The 21,825-nt window shown below is 35.7% G+C and overlaps 1 protein-coding gene across 1 annotated transcript; it reads left to right on the forward strand.

Moving 5' to 3' along the window:
- The first annotated feature begins 11 nt into the window (after positions 1-11).
- TYW5 (tRNA-yW synthesizing protein 5) lies at positions 12-21,566 on the forward strand. The gene is made up of 8 exons (XM_049615198.1): positions 12-195; positions 4,892-5,046; positions 9,779-9,848; positions 12,711-12,755; positions 13,817-13,954; positions 16,146-16,233; positions 16,614-16,730; positions 19,047-21,566. The coding sequence occupies exons 1-8, from the start codon at positions 118-120 to the stop codon at positions 19,301-19,303; spliced, it is 948 nt and encodes a 315-aa protein (XP_049471155.1). The 5' UTR covers positions 12-117; the 3' UTR covers positions 19,304-21,566.
- The last annotated feature ends 259 nt before the right edge of the window (positions 21,567-21,825 follow it).

Here is a 21,825-nt window from a genome sequence, read left to right on the forward strand (position 1 = left end):
GAGTCGAGCGGCCCCGCGGACCTTTTCTCTCCGGGTCGCGTTTCCGGGCGGATGGCGCGCTGACGGACGTGTCGGGCCGGGGTTCCTGGGACTTGAGCGGGACGGGCGTGAGCGACCATGGCCTGGCAGAGCATCCCGGTAGCCCGGCTGGAGGGCGTTTCGCAGGAACAGTTCACGCAGCAGCTCTACCCGCAGGTGAGGCCCTCGGGCAGGCCGAACCGCAGGGAGCCAGGGAATACCTGTCCCTGCCACTCGGGCGGCTCCGAACTGGTTTCTGGAGACCCAGGGTATGGGGAGGAGGCGGCAGGCGGCTGAAGATGGCTTGTTGGCTCTGTGGCCAGGGGAGAGAGCACATGGGGGATGTCGAATGGATCATCTGTCAAGTTTTCCAGGGAGAACAGCGCCACGTTTTCGGGGAGCAGGGTGATAGCGGAGCCAGGAGTGCGAGAAATAGCTTGCCTAATAAGCGCTGCTCGCTGCGAAGGGTGGCTCTGGACGGACTCTCTTATTTTGTCTTCCTCCGTTACCATGGCAACGAAGGGAGTTGCGTTGGGTTTCTTAAAGTTTAGAGGTTTCGTCGCCCCACTGGTTGCGTGAAAGGCGCGTGTTAGTCTACTCCACTGACTGGGTTCAAAAGAGCAATTTTTCACTGCATCGAGCCAAAAGGGAAAGCAATGGGAATCCCTCGGGAAACTGACTTCCCCCGGTCTTCGGTTCTAACTAACCTGAATTCCAGTTCAGACGTTGGAACCTCTTATATGTGTAATTCGAACCTCAGTTCCTTAAAAGAATACTCAAGAGGATAATATTAAAGGGAAGTATTTTGACTCGCGGTGCTTTGTAAGGGAATCCAGGCTTCAGAACAGACTAAAGAGTCCAAAAGGTACTTAAAAGAAAAATATAATCCACAAGCTTACAGTTAGTATGCTTATGGTAGAACTCTCCCTCAGCAATTTTACTTGATATTTAGAAGGGTGGTCACAGAGCTACAGTTCTCAGTATGAAAAAAGTCAGGAACGAAGTGTTTTGATTGTTTGTTTGTTTGTTTTTAGGAGTTAGCAATCTAGAGCGAAGATCTAAGCCTTCATTTATTTGTGGGTCTAGTGCTGGATGGGTTGTTGTTGCCCTCCCTACTCCCACCTCAGGGTGTGATCGTATAAGATGCTTGCAGGGCACGATTGTGGAGAAACAATGCATGTGAAAATGCTTCCTAAGATGCATGGCAAAGAGTATTTTGTAACGTAATCTTTACAGACAAGATACATATAATATGTCACAAAGTGGACATACTTAAGTTTCCTAAAGTGGAGTATTGCAAACAACACTCTGGCCACGATGTAATAAATTAGAAACTAATAAAACTTGAAACAAGACCTTTCTACTTGGAAACACTAAAGAAAATCGATGAGGGGGCATAGTCCTCAGATTTTTAACATGTTTTAATAATTAACAGTGTGATATAGGTGCATGAATAGATAGACCAGAGAAACAGAATAGAAAGTCTGGAGGTGTACGTCTAGAAATAAATTTCCATTCTTATGGGCATTTAGTATGTGATGACCATGATGTGTTAAAAATCACTGGGGCAGGGGCGCCTGGGTGGCTCAGTCGGTTAAGTGGCCGACTTCGGCTCAGGTCATGATCTCGCGGTCCGTGAGTTCGAGCCCCGTGTCGGGCTCTGTGCTGACAGCTCAGAGCCTGGAGCCTGTTTCAGATTCTGTGTCTCCCTCTCTCTGACCCTCCCCTGTTCATGCTCTGTCTCTCCCTGTCTCAAAATTAAATAAAACGTTAAAAAAATATTTAAAAAAAATCACTGGGGCAAAGGAACTTTTAAATAAATGATGCGGGGGCAACTAGGTAGTCATTTTAAAAAATGATAAAATTAGATTTATATCTGACATCATACACAAGAATAATCAAATCTCTAAATGGATCAGAGACATAAATGTAGAAAAATTAAACTACATGGGTGTTAGAAGAAAACATGGATAAATTCCTCCATAATCTAGGTCAGTGGACAGTCTTAACTGTGACTGAAAATTCAGGTGTGGTAACAGATTAAAATTTGAATACATAAAATACAAGCTGGGGAAGAAAGTATTTGCAACATGTTTCATAAAAGGGCAGAAAAGGCCATGTATATGAAGAACTTCTAAAAATTAAAGGGGTGGGGTGTGAAAGGCCAAAAATCTGCTAAAATGTGAGCAGTTGACAAAAAAAAAAAAAAAAAAAGATAAAAAATAGCCTCTACACATGAAAAGATGTTCAACTTTACTTATAAGAGAACTTAAAGCTACACTGATATACCATTTCTTATCTATGGCTTTAATAATACTCTTGGTGAGGCTGTGAAGAAACTGGAACTCTCACACTTTATGCCAAGTGGTACAACCCTTGTGGAGAGGAATTTGGCATATCTAACAAAACTATGTGTGTTTACTTTATAACCCAGCAATCCCTCTTTGAGGAGTTTACTTTGGGGATTATTGCAAATAATCTAAAAATACTATGCACAGGAGAGTGATTGGTTAAATTGTTCATTTACATTATGGTGTACAAAGCAGTAAAAAAGAATGAGGGAGATAATCTGAACTGATAGCAGTGATTTCCAGGATATATTTTTAAATTAAAAAAAAAATCAAATTACCAAAAAAACCCCCACAAAATATGCCACTTTTTCTTTTTTTTTGTAAAAAAGAAGGGGAAATAAGGAAGTATATGTGTTTCTGTTCTCTGCCAAACAAACAAACAAAACCAGGAACGATAAGCCAAAAATGAGACTGGTTATCTATAAGGGATGAGTGAGCAGGAAGTGGAAGAATATGGATGGGATGACCTCTTCGCATAGTTTTGACTCTGGGGATCACATTAATGTTTTACATTCTAAAGTAATACTGATAATAAAATTAATGATGAGTAGTGATTAAAAAAACCAAAACTCTAATGTAGAATTTAAAAAAATAACAAGTGAACTTAAGTAAGGGGGAGGGAGATAAGTAACCCAAATCACTTTTGAGCACAGTACTTGGTATGTCTTCAGTCTAAAGACAAAAAGAACTGTAAACAAATACTGAACTCTAGTTAATAGACTTGCTTTTTACAGTGATATGACTTAGCAATCGTGAAAGTATTTATTGTGAATTCTGGGATTATGCAATTGATTAAACATTGAAGATGATAGCAACAAGGTTTCTCACTGTTAACAGAAGAGAGTTACAAATATATAAACAATGAAATTTAAAATGAACCTTGTGGTGTAAGATCGGTATTGGGGTTTCAGTGTTGGTGGTATTTTGGTTCGTTCATACATACATCTATTAAGTGCATATGTGTATATAGTGTATATGTATGCTTGGAGAGAGAGAGAAATAGATATAGGTATATACATATGTGGGCTATGTGTGATTATGTGTGTGTCTTTGGGAAAAGGAGAAATGAATATACACAGACTTTCACACATTTCTTAGCTCTGTCCACTGAGAAGGCCTAGAAGTAATGACAGCCCAATAGCAATGAACACACCTAATACCAAGATCATGGTTTCTAAATATGAAATGACTGTAGGGCTGGGACAGAAAAAAGTATAAAAGGATTCTGGATTGTGGTTTTTTGCTATAAAGAAAGGAAGTGTTCAGGTAAAAATTCACAAGAGCCAGCTTGATTGGATCCTACTGGCCAAATGTGAGATATTTTGAGCATCAAATTAAATCAGTAGATTAAACCAAGTGAGTAAAATAAATAAATGGAGATGTTAGAGCTCATTTTGACATTAGAATGCTACCTAATGTAGAAGATGATGAAATTTTTTTAAAATCATGATTTTTGCATTCATCATAGTCATACTTGATTCAGAGAGGAATTACCAGTTGCTCAAAATTAACATCACAAATAATAGAGCAAAATATGTGCTACCTGATGTGTTGCACTGAGGAGGACACAGCATTGCTTCTGTGGTACATTTCTTCCAAAAATATATGACCTGAATCTAATCACGGAGAAACATGAGATAAACTGAAATAGAAGGGCATCCTACAAAATAATTGGCCTGTACTTTTCAAAAATGTCAAGGTAATGGAAGAAAAAGGCTGAGGAACTGTTCCAGATTAAAAGAGACATGGCAACTAAATGCAATGTGGGATTTCAGAAATAGACAAAAAAAAAAAAAAAAAAAAAAAAAGGCTATAAGAGATAATTGGACAATTAGCAAATTGGATATGGATTGTAAAGTAGTAGTATTTTTATCAGTGTTAAATCTAATTTTGATAATTATTCTGTGGCTATGTAAGAAAACATCTTTGTTCTCAGAAACTATACTCAAGTTTTTGGAGATAAAGAAGTGTGATGTCAGCAACTTACCTTGAAGTTAATTTATTTTTAATAATATGTTCCTCTCTATACACATAGTGAACATGAGAGCAAATGGTGAAATAAATGGGGCAAAATGTTATATTAACAGTTGGTGAATCAGAGTAAAGAGTATATGGGAGTTCTTTGTAATGTTCTTGCAACTTTTTCATAAGTTGGAATAGTATCAAAATAAAAAGTTACAAACAATATTGACTGTAAAGTACACATTTTAATTATTTATATTTTTGTTATAAATAGCACTTGTGAAAATGCTGTAAGTAATGTTCAGATTTGTTGTTCCTAGCTAGTGATGGCACTGCTGTTTTGTTTGGTTTGTTTTCCTAATGTTAAATTTTGTTCTAAGTATATTACATTGTTGCTCTTCCTGTTTCAGTTACAGCATGAATTGTCAAAAGGTCTGAGTCTGAGCATCTTAGGATCAAGAATCATTTCTTACTGTTTTTGTCCCTGTATTGCCAAATATAACTCCTCATATATTATTCATTTTCCCTAATTTTTTGTTGTATGTTTTTGCCACTTACAGAGAAAACCTCTAGTGTTGGAAGGAATCGATTTGGGGGCATGTACAAGCAAATGGACAGTGGATTACCTGAGCCAAGTTGGAGGGAAAAAAGAAGTAAAGATTCATGTTGCTGCAGTTGCCCAGATGGACTTCATTAGTAAGAACTTTGTATATAGGTATTTTCTTCTGAGGCTTACTCTGGGATTACAAATAGCTTTTAAACCTTTATAAAATAGTTTTGTATTATTATATAAAGACCATACTGCATTTCATCTTTTGGCTAGTTTGATACAGTCATGGAATAGCTTACTAATTTTTAAATTCTAAATTTGCATAATTATATAAAGACATTTTCAAAGACCATTTTTTAAATAGGGTATATGCCTGCTACCTTCTGGAACTCTGGAAGGAACCAGATTTCTATAACTTGAGTTAGATTAACCCCCAAATTGGGTCTGCTGTAGTCATTCAGTGCTTCATTAATTAATTGATCCTACCTCATTAGTAATTGTTATCTAGAGTAATGAATTCTAAAGTTTCCCTTCATAACCTAGCTTGATTTTTAATGCCCTTATTTTTAAAAGATTTTCTAATTCTTCATTGTTAGAAAAGCATAAGCCCATGTTTTCTTTTTTCTGCTCCCTCCAGAAATATAGGTCAGGTAGTTGCTATGTTTGCTATAGGTTTTCATCAACTTGGATAACTTAAAAAATCATAATTTTCTTTTTTGACACAATAACCTTAGATACTTTTAATTTCCCTTGTGTTTATCATTTTATGCTTGAGATGTCTTAAAAGTAAGTAAGATAGTTAAAAGCTGCTGAATGTCCAAACTTCAATGTTTTAAATGCTATAATCTTACATATTTAATATGCTATTTATTCCTATAAGTTTCATTAAAAATGTTTAAAAAAAACAAATTTTTATATTCTGTGCATATGCAGTTTCCAGCAAATTCAGTTGAAAAACCATGTAGTTCACAAAAGACTGATTTTTAAAGAAAGGTGGTTCTCACTGTTCCTTCCAGAGTTTAGAGATGAGTTAAACAGAGCTTCTAATGTCCAGAGCCATTCCTTTCTCATTAGAAATATCCAAGCTCATATAGCAGCTTGCCAAAGTATTTCTTAGTTTTTGAGCCTTTGAATATTCACCATTATAGTTTTGGTGTTTAGTAGGCCATGAATTGAATTTAATTGCCATAAGTTTTAATAAGTGCAAGAACTTTTCATTTTTTATTAAACCAGAAAAGTGGAAGAAAGTGCTGGAATGATGAACATTTTTAAGCCAGCAATTAATGATGTTTATTTTCCAGAGCGTCCAAAACCATAACAAATGGGCATTGAAACTTCATCTTGAATTGCTTTGATGTTTTGTCATGTTCCATAAACTTTTCAAAACTTGTTTTGAAGCACATACATTATGTAATAGTTCTTATCCCAGCTTTCTCCAAGCCTTTCACTAGCGCTACTAAAGAGTTGCAAGATTATTTTCTTAGTGCAAGAAAAAAATAGATGCAGTCATTTTTGGCAGTTACCAACCAGGGAGTAGGAAAGAAGGGAGGCATCTAGGTCAAAAGGAGTCTAGAAATCCTACACACATGTATCATTGTTACCACTTCAGTTTAGGGTTGCGTTTCTGCTTACTAAATATTTGAAAAGCAATACATTCCCAAGTCTTAGCTTTTACTTCTTCCTTCTTGGTGCCTCTCATTGTTCCTCTAGAATCAGGGTAGTATGAGGAGAGTCTTGTGTGGTGAAAGAATATTGTTGGTATTTTTCTGGGCGTTTAAAAAAATAAATAAGTCTGACTCTTACATAAGCTTTATTTAACTGCTTCTGTCTATCACGTCATCTAATTCCTGTCATCATCCTGCTCTTACTTATACTTTTATTAATCCTGATCTTGATTTTGCAAAGCAGCCTTTGCAAATGGGGACCAGGACAGTGAAGATTTCTTTTTCTTTTTTAAAACGTTGGTAACTACTTTCATGCTGCTAATGGGTACATTATCATTGTTGTTCACCCTACCATCTGTCCTTTCCTGAGCACTTACTATATATCAGGTGCTGTGCCAAGCATCCTAGATTATGTTAGTCATTTAATTTGGAAACTATCTGTGAGGTAGTTTTTGTTGTTTGTTGTTGTTGTTTATGATTATACAGTTGAGAAAACAGGCTTAAAAACATTAAGTAACTTACCCAAGATCATATACCTTGAAATAATGAACCAAATCTATACCCAAATTTGCCTGACTCCACAGAGCCCATGAGACTAACCCCTCTTTGATACTATCTCCCTTACTGGTCTGTCTACCAGTCCAGACAAATGGAATTTAAATAGCAGGTGTCCTTTTTTTTGAAACATGCATAGGATAGATAAAACCTCTAGACCAAGGAACTTCCTAATTCATACCTCATTTCCACCTCTCTCAGCTTTGCTTACATAGAAGCTCTGACAGGCACCACTACATGAGGGAAAAGATTGCTAATAGCACCCAAGTTCTGCTTTTCTTCATTGCCCTGTTCTCGTGCAGGTCTTAAAACCCTTCTGAGTTTTCCTAGTAAAAAGATAAGCCTGGGCTACTGTGCCAATTACAGGGGTAGCTCTGGACCAGAGAAGCTTCTACATTTTCCCCAAACTCTTCAAAGATGCTTTAGTAGGAAGGAATAAGGGTATGTGATGAGGTCAGAGAGGAAAACATTGCATAGGGGGATTCCAAGTAAATTTGTTGATATAATTAGCCAGAAACTGTAGTAGGAAATTGGTCTGAGCAAATGGCAGACTCCTTTCTTCTCTCTTGGCAGTGCTCACTCTTGTACATAATTATCAGCAATGTCCTCAAGTTCAGACTGACCTTCATAGCCACAGGACTCACTAGTTCGTAATCTGGCATCAGATTCACTTAGCTTTACAAAAGGATACAAGGCGGGAAACCACATTCTAGCAGTATAGGATCAGTGGGAGTCTTTATTCCAATACAGTAGCCATTTTTTGGCTCACCAAGTGACAGCTTAGTTGTAAGGGAACAAGACTATATAGGTGGGTACAGAAACACCTTAGTTTAGTCAAGCCACAGAATCCACAGAAACCAGTGACATGAAATGGCCCCGTGAATTTAGCTTCTAGGTTCCACCAAGGGACAAACTCAGTTACAAGAGTTACACTGCACACAGGGAAGCCAAATCTTTTGCTTCTTAACAAATATTTACAGTCCACTCATCAGCCTTTTAGTTCAGACATAGTTTATCAATCAAGGGTCATTTTTACAATAAACAGTGTTACCTGATATCACAGCTAACATTCCACATTTATCTTAAATCAGTAAGTTTTTATGAAAACATTGCTAGGAGAAGGTAGGCCCAAGGTCATCTTCTTATAGAGAAGGAGAAAGGGTTTTTGCTAACCCTTTCTCCCCACCTCCTTAGTACACATTTAAGTGGGAAGATATTAGGTAGGAAGAATGAAAAGATTACAACTCTTAATTGGACTTTTGGAGGTTGGAGTTCAGTGGAGGGGTGGAGGAGAGGCTTTTGACCCAGATGCTTTTGAAGACTTCATTGTCTTGATGTTACTGTTGTCATCTTCATGTGGGGGTCAGTACTTTTGATTCTAGAATGTTGAATAGATAGGATGGGACCCAGAGAAATGGTAGCCTTCCAGGCTCAAGAGTAAGACAAAAGGAAACAAACTGCTTCTGTGATGTTCATCTCTGTTTATAAGGGTGGAAGGAGATAGCCATTTAAACAGAAATATTGAAGAAGAATAAAATTTGGTCACTTCACTGAATTCTTCTTGAGGTATTCCTCAGGATCTTAAAAAAATTTTTTTAATGTTTATTTATTTTTGAGAGAGACAGACACAGAATGCAAATGGGTTGGGGCAGAGAAAGAGGGAGGCACAGAATCTGAATCAGGCTGCAGGCTCTGAGCTGTCAGCACAGAGCCCGACATGGGGCTCGAACTCACAAGCTGTGAAATCATGACCTAAGCTGAAGTCAGATGCTCAACTGACTGAGCCACCCAGGCGCCCCACCTCAGGATCTTTAAAATGACAGAGTGGTGGTGGGGCGCCTGGGTGGCTCAGTCAGTTGAGCATCTGACTTTGGCTTAGGTCGTGATCTCATGGATCATGGGTTCAAGCCCCGTGTTGGGTTCTGTACTGATAGCTCAGAGCCTGGAGCCTGCTTCAGATTCTGTGTCTCCCTCTCCCTCTCTCTCTCTCTCTCTCTCTCTCTCTGCCCCTCCACCATTCATGCTCTGTCTCTCTCTCCCTTTCAAAAATAAATAAACACTAAAAAAAATGTTTTTTTTTAAATGACATAGTAGTGAAGGAGACTGAGAGCAGTGTTATGGGCCTCTGTTTTCTGTGGTAGTGCCTAAAGGCAGGAAGATCAGTGAGAGAGGGAAGGACTTGATCTTCACTGGACCATTCGCTTACTATCTCTTCCAAAGTAGCACTAGTAGTTTGTTCCATTTGTCAGTCACAAGACTTGTTTTGCCATGACACTTGAAAATAAGTAGCAAGTTTGAAAGTTTGTGTATATGGAGAGATAACCAGATACCACAGAAACATTTTTCTAACAGTAACTTGGAATAGGAGGATACTGACATTAGAATGATTCATTTGCACCATAGATTTAAAAACCTTTAATGTTTGAAATCAAAATTTTAGACAATCTAGGTCAAATAAGCACACTGTTAAATGAATTTTGAAAAATTGCACATAATAGATATAATAAAAATTATGGATACTGTAAAACAGAAGATCATACAACTCCAACAAACCTATATATATACCCATAGAATATTACTGGTTGATTTATTATTAAGTCTAAGGCTACTTTTTGGTTTATTTCAGAACTTTACCTTTTGATTTATTAAGTCTAAGTCTTCTTTTGTGTTTATTTCAGAACTTTACCTTTTGATAAGTTGGTTCAAAGGGCAGCTGAAGAAAAGCATGAAGAATTCTTTATTTCAGAGGTAACTGCTTTGAACATTATTTTCTTTAGAAAGCATTAATATCTGTATACTAGGTGGATTTTCTTGTACAAGAACATTAGATATACCAGAGTTGTAGCCTTCTCTGATAGCTGTTTTTAAGGTTTGGTTATATATGCCATAGATCTAGTTTTGCTATTTATTAGATCTCAAACCTTGGCCATGTTATTTTTCTGTGCCTTGATATACTCATCTATAAAACAGGAACAATAATAGTACCTATTTGATAAAGTTTTTGATACAGTTAACTAAATAAAATCAATGCCTGACATGTAGAAACTACTCACTAAATGTTAGCTATTAATAATACTTTCTTAGAAAATGCTTTGGTGTGTGGGCACCTAGGTGGCTCAGTCAGTTAAGTGTCTAACTTCAGCTCAGGTTATGATCTCACGGTTTGTGAGTTCAAGCCCCACATCAGGCTCCATGCTGACAGTGTGGAGCCTGCTTGGAATCTCTCTCCCCGTCTCTGCCCCTCACCCACTCATGCTCTCTCTCTCAAAATAAACGAACTAAAAAAAAAAAAAAAAAAAAAAAATGCTTTAAGAAAATGCTTTGGTCTGATATGCAAAGTTCAAATGCTAAAAGAGAACTTTATTTTCGTATCTTATTGACTGTTAGACTGTTTCTGTATTTTATTATTGTTAGTTATTATCAATGTGACTGCTGTTGTATTTGCTGTAACATTTGTTCAGGATTAAATGCAGAAGAATTCTACTTATTTACATTATAATCCAGTTTTAAATAATTCAATTTAAATATCTTGAGATAAGACATTGCGGCTTATATAGAAATACATTTTTAACAAATTCACTGTTATCTCAAAAGCACATTTTAAAAATAAACTGCTTGTTAAGTTTTGAATAAAGCTGTTGTCTGCTTTTGAGCCAGCTGGGCTGGTGGCCAGTTTGGTTGTGATGGGTGCTGCCTGTTCACAGTTGTTTCAGCAGGTAGTGGTTACACTAGATTATCACCAGGATCCCTCCACAATCTGCAGGGCTGTGATTCTATGATATGATTAGATTGTCTACTAAAACTGAATCCATTAGCTTTACCTGAACTAACAGTATATATTCATCTTATTTACAACTTTCCATAATTTTTAGACATAAATCCATAATTTTTAGGTGTAAGATGAATATAGACTATCAACTCAGTCCTCCAGGAAGCAGGTGCACAGATGGGCTTAGGAGTGCAAAAAGGTTTATTGGGGAGTAATACCTCTGAAAAGAAAGGGGAGGGTTAGGTGGGGGAAGACAGCATCTCTGCCAGCTCAAGGTGGAACTCCTCAGCAAAGACTGCCTGTTAGAGGAGTCCTGTGTGGGTGGGTGACAGTGTCTAGTCCTTTTCCATCTTTCTCAGTCAGTGGTTGGGGCTACCCCAACAAGAGCGTGACCTTGAAAGGCTGAATTTATTTTTTTCAATCCTGAAGTATTAGAACGGACAGAAAACTTAGAATTCCGAAAACCATACTTTGAAACCTATTTACCCAGTAAGAAATTTATAGAAATTATATGAGGCTAGTTAAAAACATAAAAACACTGGATCTGAGGGGCGCCTGAGTGGCTCAGTCGGTTGGGCGGCCGACTTTGGCTCAGGTTATGATCTCACGGTCCGCGAGTTTGGGCCCCGCGGCGGGCTCCGTACTGACAGCTTGAAGCCTGGAGCCTGCTTTGGATTCTGTGTCTCCCTCTCTCTCTGCTCCTCCCCCATTTGTACCCTGTCTCTCTCTATCTTTCAAAAATTAATAAATGTTAAAAAAAAAAAATTGAAAACACTGGATCTGAGAGCTGAGTTAAATTTTTGGTCCTAGATTTATATGTTGTTAAGATAAATAATGTAGATTTTGAATTTTGTGTTATGATGGTAAGGTGTAGGTATAAAAGAGGCAGAATTCCTGAGTTGGATTGCCCCTGTACTTGACCCAGTATCTCAGTTCTTTAATTTTTAGAGGAAATGCAAGCAACAGTAGTGTTTTATAATTCAAACACTTCTCTACTCTAGCTACTCAGTGAAGGGTAGTTGACAGTTTTTTAAAGTATCAACATAAATTTACTACTCTGATGTGACATATTTCTAATTCATACATGAGCTGACTCTAAAGGATTTGGCTTGAGAATTTATATGATCAGTTATAAGGCTTACCTGGATAAAATGCAGTGTTCCAGATTTTTAAAATATTTATTACTGAAAATATAAATTGTTATATTTATCTCCTATTCTACATTTGCATTACATGAAAAAGTTTGTTGTTAGCTTCCACATTACCTTGAGATCATGTGTGTTATACAAATGAGAATTCTTTTCAGTCTTGTAAACTGTTAAGAGTCTAAGTAATTTAGAGCATAAAATCTAAACTAAGCATTGTAGGGACGCCTGGGTGGCTCAGTCAGTTAAACTTCCAGTTTCGGCTCAGGTCATGATCTTGTGGTCTGTGAGTTTGAGCCCTGTGTGGGTCTCTGCGCTGAGCACTCAGAGCCTGGAGCCTGCTTTGGATTCTGTGTCTCCCTCTCTCTCTGCTCCTTTCCTGCTCGTGCTCTCTCTCTCTCAAAAATAAATAAACATTAAAAAATAAATTAAGCATTGTGTTTTAGACATAGTAGGTATGTGTTGCCTTTCAAATTTATTTCATATAACATTTTGTGGATCTAGTCCTTCTAACAAGCGGCCTATAAAGCTATTTCTTCATATGGCCACCAGAGAGCATTAGTAGAAAGGGTAAGAGAACAGAACTGTTTCGAAAACAACTTAACTGGGTTAGATTTTAAGACTCATTTCCTTCTGTCTTTACTTTCTAATATTTTTAAGTGAATATTTATGTTATTTTTCTTTGCAATATTTAAGGATGAGAAGTACTACTTACGGTCACTTGGGGAAGACCCTAGAAAGGTAAGAATTCTGAATGTAAAACAAATGCTTAAAACCTAAATGGATATATATATTTTAATTGGCACTGTAGTTTTATACTTAGTGCCTGACACATGACTTGTTTCATCTTTTTCCATTATTTTCTCAATGATTTGTGCCCTTGAATAAGATAAAATTATTAAAAGTTGGTTACTTAGTTCTTAAGCAGGACCATAGTATCTTAGTGTTTAAAGTCATCTACTCTAATCTCTATATAATTAAGAAATCCTTTCAACAATATATTTTACAGATGGCCATTCAACTAATAAAATATAATCTAAAATAATTATAAACATTCTGAATAATTCATTATATAAGTTTTGACATGTATTCAGAGTCAAATTAATATGGCTGCCTAAAATGATCAAGTAAGGGGCGCTTGGGTGGCTCAATCGGTTAAGCATCCAACTTAAGCTCAAGTCATGATCTCATAGTTCATGGGTTGGAGCCCCACATCGGGCTCTGTGCTGACAGCTCAGAAGCCTGGAGCCTGCTTCAGATCCTGTGTCTTCCTCTCTCTCTGTCCTTCCCCTGCTTATGCTCACTCTCGCTCACTCTCTCTCAAAAATAAACATTAAAAAAGTTAAAAAATAAAACAATCAAATAAGATTCTGGTTTTTCCTTTTATTTCCCATTTCATTCTTTACTTTCTTTTAGTTTCCTCCCTTAGTAAAACCCACAGGTCTTACATAGTTGATAATGTTCAAATTGTTGACTCATAGATTTTAAATACTTAATATTGGAGTAGATGGCAATTGTATGATTGTTGTTTAAATAGGAAGAACCTCTCTATTAATTAAGCATATAAAGCTTAACAGTACTGATATTGTTGAATCTGCAGTCTTGTTACATAGTCTGTTATTACTTCATTTGAAAGAGCATGTGTTGGCTGTGGTCACCTACTAGTATTTTAAAGCAATGAACAGACTTTTGCCCCATTCCTTCTTGATATCTTGGGCTCTGATGGCAGACTGAAGTAAAACAAGCATTACACCAATATTGCATTTATCATTAAAATTTTTACCATGTTTCTCTCAATGCAGGATGTTGCAGATATCAGAAAGCAGTTTCCTTTACTGGAAGGAGATATTAAGTTTCCAAAATTTTTCAAAGAGGAGCAGTTCTTTTCCAGTGTTTTTCGAATTAGCTCACCAGGATTACAACTTTGGACCCACTATGATGTATGCTACGTAAATGAGAAATCTGAAGCTATAGTCAATCTTTCGCATTTATAGATATAACATTTACAGTTTTAACGTTCTGTAGACTGCCCTAAAGATCTTGGAGATATAATTTGCTGAAACATGAGCTTTGAAAACAGGTGCTCTGCAAGTTGGTGCCTAGTTTCTCATATTTGCATTTCTCTGTGGTCTTGTTATATTGTGTGTATGTAAGGTTTGTGCAGTTTTTTTGTGTGTGTGTGTGAAAAATGGCCACCAGATGAGGGGGGAAAGTTGCACAAATGGCAAAAGTCATAAGGTTATGATATGAGGATGTGAAGATGACACATGTGACTAGGTGGAACTGTTTTTCGAGAGAAAGGCAGAAGTTTGTGGAGAGCCATCTCCAGTTGTAAGAATTTGGGGATATCTGAAGTTCTTAGATTATATATCCCTTGAGAATGTGAAATGTCAACTGTATTGGTTGAGCAGCAAGATGTATAGAATATTGTCCCTGATCATATCATGGTATTATAATTTTACTTGCTTAAATATATGCATATAAATATTTTAAACACATTAATCCTACACATTAAAAGTGTAGGATTGTGTATGGTTTGTTGTTGTGTGGAGAAATTTAGGAAGCTAAAGCAATACCTAATAAGTTTCTAAACATAAAATAATTTTGGGGGTGCCTGGGTGGCTCAGTTGGTTAAGCGTCCGACTCTTGGTTTTGGCTCAGGTCATGATCTCATGGTTCGTGGGCTCTGGCCCCATGTCGGGCTCTGCGCTGGCACTGTGGAGCCTACTTGGAATTCTTTCTCCTCTCTCTCTGTCCCTCCCTCTGCTCTCACTCATGTGTCCACTTTCTCTCTCTCTCTCAGAATAAATAAACTTTAAAAATAAATAAGGATAAAATAATTTTTTTTAAGTTCTAAATCAAGCTATATTGTTTTATAAATGTATTATAATTCAGCTGAGGATCTCTTGGGAGGATTGTAACATAATAACTCTAATTAAATGAGGTAGACAAATTCTTAGCTTAGTTTTTAAATGTTTTACATAAATGATATGGTGAGAAAATGATATGGTAACTGAAATATATATATATATTTTTTAATTTTTTTTTTAACGTTTATTTATTTTTGAGACAGAGAGAGACAGAGCATGAACGGGGGAGGGTCAGAGAGAGGGAGACACAGAATCTGAAACAGGCTCCAGGCTCTGAGCTGTCAGCACAGAGCCCAACACGGGGCTTGAACTCACGGACCGAGAGATCATGACCTGAGCCGAAGTCGGCCGCTTTTACTGACTGAGCCACCCAGGCGCCCCTGAAATATATTTTTAATTGTATTATGTGACTATTTTAAATTTTAACTAGTATCACTTTTATCTGGATTTATAATGAAATTTGATAAATCTTTTCTTAAATTAAAAATAAGTCAAAGGAGTGCTTGTTATATAGTTAAGGTTTACATAAGAAAAGGGTTAGTGAAAGGAGAAATGCTTAGGTAGAAGCAAAATGTAAATAATTATGAATATATCTTGCTTAGTATATATTTTAATTCCTTGGCTAAGAATTATGTATCTCCACCTTTTGACATTTTCCACAATGTGTACCAATAAAGTATATCCTTGCATATGCAGAAATCAAGATTACTCCATTAGTAAGTACATAAAGAACATTTGCCAAGTTATAGTCCGGTAGAAATAATTTGGAAATCAGGATGCCTGTAACTAAATTATGGTTGGCTATATAAGAGTTTAGTAGTGGTTGATTACAGCAATACTTTGTGTTTTTCCAGCACCTAATTTTTCTAAGTGCTTTCAATCTGTTGTCCAATGTTCATTGCATAGCATCCCTTGACAGATAAGTAAAATAAGTACTAACCAAGGGGAGCCTCAAATGGATGTAACTACCTTCTCTGTCAGAATACTGGGGCAAGGGCAAATAGTCCTCAGATTTCCTAATGGCTTGCCAGTCCTTACCATTTTAAGGCAATGCTGCTGGAATACCTCTAATAAAGGCACAGTTGTATTTAGAATACAAATGTTTTCTTTGTTAGATTAGAATATTACTTTAAGAGTTTTAGATAATGTGAGGCAAGTCTTACTAAAGGATAGGGTTTACATTTAACTGTTTGGAATACCACTGGTTCTATTTATTTGAATTTTAGATATTGCTTATCCATAAGTTCTTATTGGCCTTCAGGTAATGGATAACTTCTTGATACAAGTGACAGGAAAAAAACGTGTTGTACTATTCAGTCCTCGAGATGCCCAGTATCTATATTTATCAGGTACTTTTTTTTAAGTTTATATTTCTAAGGTCTGGTCTATTCAGTTTCTCTTTTTAAGAATTCTATTTTCATAGAAAAATATCTTAGGGCTTCTTCCTAATTATGATGTATTTGTGTTCACTGTGCATGTGTATATAGGTAATAGGCTGTGTGAACAATGAAATTTTCAAATTTTCTTAATTATATTACATGGATGTCCATGGTCATAAAGGGTGGGTCACTGAAAACTGGCTTAGGTTTCAGAATAGTAATTGTTCTCACAGTGTGGATAAAATAAATAATTGTACAGAAAAGAATACACTTTCAAGTTTATACTTGCGATTACCTTTTAAGAAATGCTAACTTTGCTAACTTTATTATCCTTTTTTGCAACTTTTCAGGTACTAAATCAGAAGTACTGAATATAGATAATCCAGACTTAGCTAAATATCCACTGTTTTGCAAGGCTAGAAGGTATGAATGTTCCCTTAAAGCTGGAGATGTATTATTCATTCCTGGTAAGATTTCTAGACCTCATTAATTTGCTGTTTATAAACTCTGTACTCTGTCACTCATCCATTATATGATATTTTTTTTAGTACAAAAGTATATTTATTATATGTTCTGTCCTATACAAGTTGATTTTTATATACAACTGTGTATGTGTGTTTAAAGTATGCTTAAGCAAATTCTTATAAAATTAAGAATCTTGTTTTTCAAAGGCAACCTATAAATATATTATTAATATAATACTCTTAATTATTTAATGACATCAAGCAATAGATTTATATCTGGGAAAAGATTAGTTTGTTCTTTTTAATCACTTCATTTCTAAAATATTTATATATTTTAGAATTATGTCACTTAAGCATTTACAAAGAAATGGTAAATATATTTCAAAGCCAAAGGAGATTAGAAATTTTATTAAGTATCAAATTATTATAATCTTAACACCTATGATGTCTTTTTTGTGCATTATATTCTAAGGTCTGAATTAGTGTCGCTTAATTTCTTTGTACAATAAATAGGCATTAGTTGTTGTAGTTAGTGATGTAATTAATATCTGTAATTATTCAAAAGTGAATACCTGAAGATAAAAAAATCATAATTAAGATTAAAGGAGTCCATTAACAAATTCTGTTTATATAGTCCTATTTCTCATATTTAATATATTTTTAATCATTAATACCTCTTTTTCAGGGACAGAATTAAGTAAAAAAGTATTAGTAAAAATATGATGAGGGGTGTCTGGGTGGCTCAGTCGGTTAAGCGTCCAACTTCAGCTCAGGCCATGATCTCACAGTTCCTGAGTTTGAGCCCCGCATCCAGCTCTGTGCTGACAGTTCAGAGCCTGGAGCCTGCTTCAGATTCTGTCTCCCTCTCTCTGCCCACCCCCCACTCATATTCTGTCCTTCTCTCTCTCTCTCTCTCTCTCTCTCGCTCGCTCTCAAAAATAAACATTAAAAAAAATTTTTTTTAATATGATGATTTCATTTGGGGCTACATTATACACTGCTTGAGGATAAGTAACCATGTTTTGGTAATTTTTGTATTCTCTAAGGGGCCTGTTACCATGTCCTTAACATAATACTGATTTGATACATTGACTTATTTATCCTTATGTTCTCTGTAAACAACCAGCATACTAGTCTTTAAATCTATTGCCATTATTTAAATCTTGGGGTTTTATATCTTTAGACAATGGTTAGGAGCTATGCAGTTTTCCCTTATTCTATATACAAGTTAAAAAAAAAAAAAGCCAGAAATACTGAACATTTGCATATATTTTGAAATAAAAGCAAAACCCCCATCTTTGCATTCAAATTTAACAGAATGGTTAGCTTTTTTTTCCTGTTATACTGAATAAGGCAAAAAGATTCTTAAAGAAAGAATAATTAAGATTAAATCCATGTTTGAAACTAGTTTTGCAAATCAAAATATTTTAAGCTTTGTTTTTCCTAGAGCACTCTTAGAATGAGTTTGTTTGTAAAATTTAGCATCTTGTAAATCTTACTTTCTCCCATTCACAAGATTAAACATTTTTTGATGTGACTAGTATTTCATCTTTATTATATTGTGATGTTGCTTTCATATTCCTATAGCACCTGTAAGTTTGAAAATGTTTAGACTCAATGGAAAACAAAGAAATGTTCTAGAGGAAGTGAAAAATTAATTAGCTATATCATTTGACAAAGTTTCCTCATCATCTCCACCACCAGATATGTGCTTTAGTTTTATATATTGTAAAGGAGCTGAAAGAAATATAACAAAATTATAATTAATTTAATTAGAAATATGAAACTAAGGAGGCTACAATGAATGCAAATTTAAGCAAGTTAGAAAACCAAATATGCAGCTTGAATAGGAAGTCTTTGAGAACAAAAGTACTGTGCTGAGGCAGAAAAGGTCAAAGATACTCCTCAAATAATTGAAATGTTCTGTGTACAAAAAATAAACACTTTTGATGTGGTTGTAGGACTCAGGAAGTGTAAACAAGTAACACAAAACATAGCCCCAAATTACAGAACTACAAAACAAATACAACTTTATTATGTCTTTCAAGTTAAAAGGGAAAATTGCTATTTCCAAAGGTTTTAAACGTAGGGTTGTGTTATTGACACTTTAAATTGGTTGGCAGTTCATAAAAGTTAAAATGATTCTGTTAAAAGCTGGGAGTGTGCTAACGAAGGCATCTAGTTACAAGAATTTCTTACATTGGCTATATGCAATTTGTGATATTTCACTGACATTTTGGTGTTTTTTTTTTTTTTTACTCTAGGTTTTATTTTTAACTTGGTTGTTTTTTTTTTTTTTTTTTTTTTAACTTTCTCTAGCTTTATGGTTCCATAACGTAATCTCTGAAGAGTTTGGAGTGGGAGTGAATGTTTTTTGGAAGCACCTTCCGTCTGAATGCTATGATAAAACGGATACCTATGGAAACAAAGACCCTACGGCAGCATCAAGAGCTGCACAAATTCTGGACAGAGCTTTAAAAACACTGTCTGAATTACCAGAGGAATACAGGGACTTCTATGCACGGCGAATGGTCTTACACATTCAAGATAAAGCCTATAGTAAAAACTTTGAGTAAATAATGAAGTGAATGCAATGAATATTAACTTTGCAATACAGTTCAACTCAAATATTAGAAAAGTATAACATATAAAATATTTTTTAAAGATTGATTCTTTGTTAAAATAGGAAAGATAAATCAATCTCAGACTTATAGATTAAATATGAATTTGTATTTATATGGTTTCTACTTAATACAGTAGGTTGAAAGAATGTTGTACTGGGTGGGACCACTCTAGCTTTCAGATACAAATAATTAAAAATCCAACTTAAAATGACTTAATAAAATAGATTGGTTGGCTCAACCGGTTAAGTGGCTCAGGTCATGATCTGTTTGTGGGATTGAGCCCCATATCGGGCTCCATGCTGACAGTGGTGAGCCTGCTTGGAATGCTCTGTCCCTCTCTGTTCTTCTCCCCCGCTTGTGCTCTCTCTGTTCTTCTCCCCTGTTTGTGTGCTCTCTGTCTCCCTCTCAAACTTAAAAAAAAATAAAATGACTTAATAAAATATACTGAATCATTATACATGAAGTCAACTGATAAACGGGCTTCAGTATTTCTGATCCAGTGATTCAGTAGTGTCACCAAGAACCTAGGTTTGTTTCCCCCATTTTCAAATGCAGCATTGGCATCATCCTAAGGCTGGCTACCCTCGTGGTCACGGGATGATTGCCAATAGCAGTTGGAGCCATGTGCTTCTTCATTTACATGCAGAGGAGAAGTCAGGCTGGATTCCAAGGGCCTTCTCTTAATATGCAAAAGCTTTCCCAGGGTCTCATTGATCTAAAGTGGCTTAGACCTGTCTACCGCTGAGCCAGTCACTGGGAAACGGTATGGAATAACCCTTAGAACAACTGGGTCTCCTGGAGCTTATAAGTAGAATCCTCTTCCTCTGAGGTACATGAGGTATACATGCGGACAGCATGGATAATTTTTAAAATTAGGATTCAGGTTAGGAAAAGAAGATGAGCAACCAACGATGTCTACTACATTTTTCCTTTGAGCTTTTTAAAACATACAGTTGTCTAGGCACCAACTTTGTAGACTTTATTCGGTATGTTTAGGGTTTGGTATAGTATCTGTATCTGGTAGACCTCATAGGTTGTTTTGATGTATAATCAGGATTGAGAACAACTGGATTAAATGATAGTAATTTGGATTATTGGTTTTGTGATTTGTCCAAAAAGTTTAATCTGATCCTGGGGTTTTTTGGCACTCAATGTAAGTCAGATCTGCCCCTTTTTTCAGTTATTCAACGTCAGAAAATATTCAAATCTGTTTTAATTTATACTTACAGCTAAATCTCAGCCCAATTAGTTTTCCCCACTAAATGCTTTTCCACCTCTTTTTAAAGAGAAAAATTCTTTTTTTAAGAATACAGGAGAGATCCCAATAATGTTGTCATCATTGAAGACAATGAGCCATTGTATGTGGATCTGTGCCATTCTTTGTAATTATATTGCAATTTCATTGAAGAAAGACCAGATATATTTACAGAACACAAATGTGTTCATCTAAAGCAATCTGAGTGCATCAAGTTGGTGTGTTTTAATTATGGACAAAATTTTCTGTTAAAGTAATTCGTCTGTTCATATCCTGTGTTTGGAGTTTGATTAATTTCAGGTATAAAAAACATTATGATAAATAACGGAAAAGTATATAAAAAATCATTCTGAACTCCCTAGGTGCCTTTGGGAAGAGATATTGAAGTTACTCAGGTCAACAAAAGTAAAAAGACGGTCTGTTAGAAAAGCAATTGTCACATTAGCCTGATTTAATTACTAGTTGTTTTTTTTTAATTATCTTTAGTTCTTAGATTAAGCAAAGAAATTCTTTAATGATTCCTTTTCCTTTGGGAAGAAAAAAAAAAACCTCTGTTAGTTTGAACAGTATTTATGCTCAGCTCTTTAATAAACCTCCTGGGTTTTGCCTCTTTAAAAAAAACAACAACACAAAGAGAATCAGTGCAAAGTATATATCCAGAATCATGTAGAAAACTTGGAAGTAAAACAGATTATAATCTTCCCAATGAATATTCATTTTAATTCAGTTTATTTGGGAAGCACACTGCATGACCTTAGGCAAGTTAAATAATTTAATCTTTCTGAAGCTTATTTTCCTCATCTTTAAACTTGTACTTTATAGGGTTGCTACAAAATTACAGAGATAATTCCAGGGCAGGGACAGTGATGGCTGGTGCTAGCTTTGAGATTTGGGGTGGCTCTTGTGGCAGTATTAAATTATAATGCCTACAAAACTAGAAGTGAACCCTTAGGGAAACTTTAAAATGATTTCCTTGGTCATATTTTTTAATGTTAGAGTCTTAATTTTGCATTTATCTTTTTTGCTGACCTGATTGAGACCAAATGAGATATTTTTAACATATAACATATTAAACAGTATGTGTTAGCTGCAACGTCTCAGGAATTCCAAATCTTAGAACTTTATTGCTGAAAGGGATCTTAGAAATCATTTTATCAATCCACATCGCCTAAGTGATTGTCCAGGCTTGTGACAGAAACTGGAATTACAGCTGTGGTGA

Source organism: Panthera uncia (assembly GCF_023721935.1).
Source record: "Panthera uncia isolate 11264 chromosome C1 unlocalized genomic scaffold, Puncia_PCG_1.0 HiC_scaffold_3, whole genome shotgun sequence".
NCBI classification, from domain to species: domain Eukaryota; kingdom Metazoa; phylum Chordata; class Mammalia; order Carnivora; family Felidae; genus Panthera; species Panthera uncia.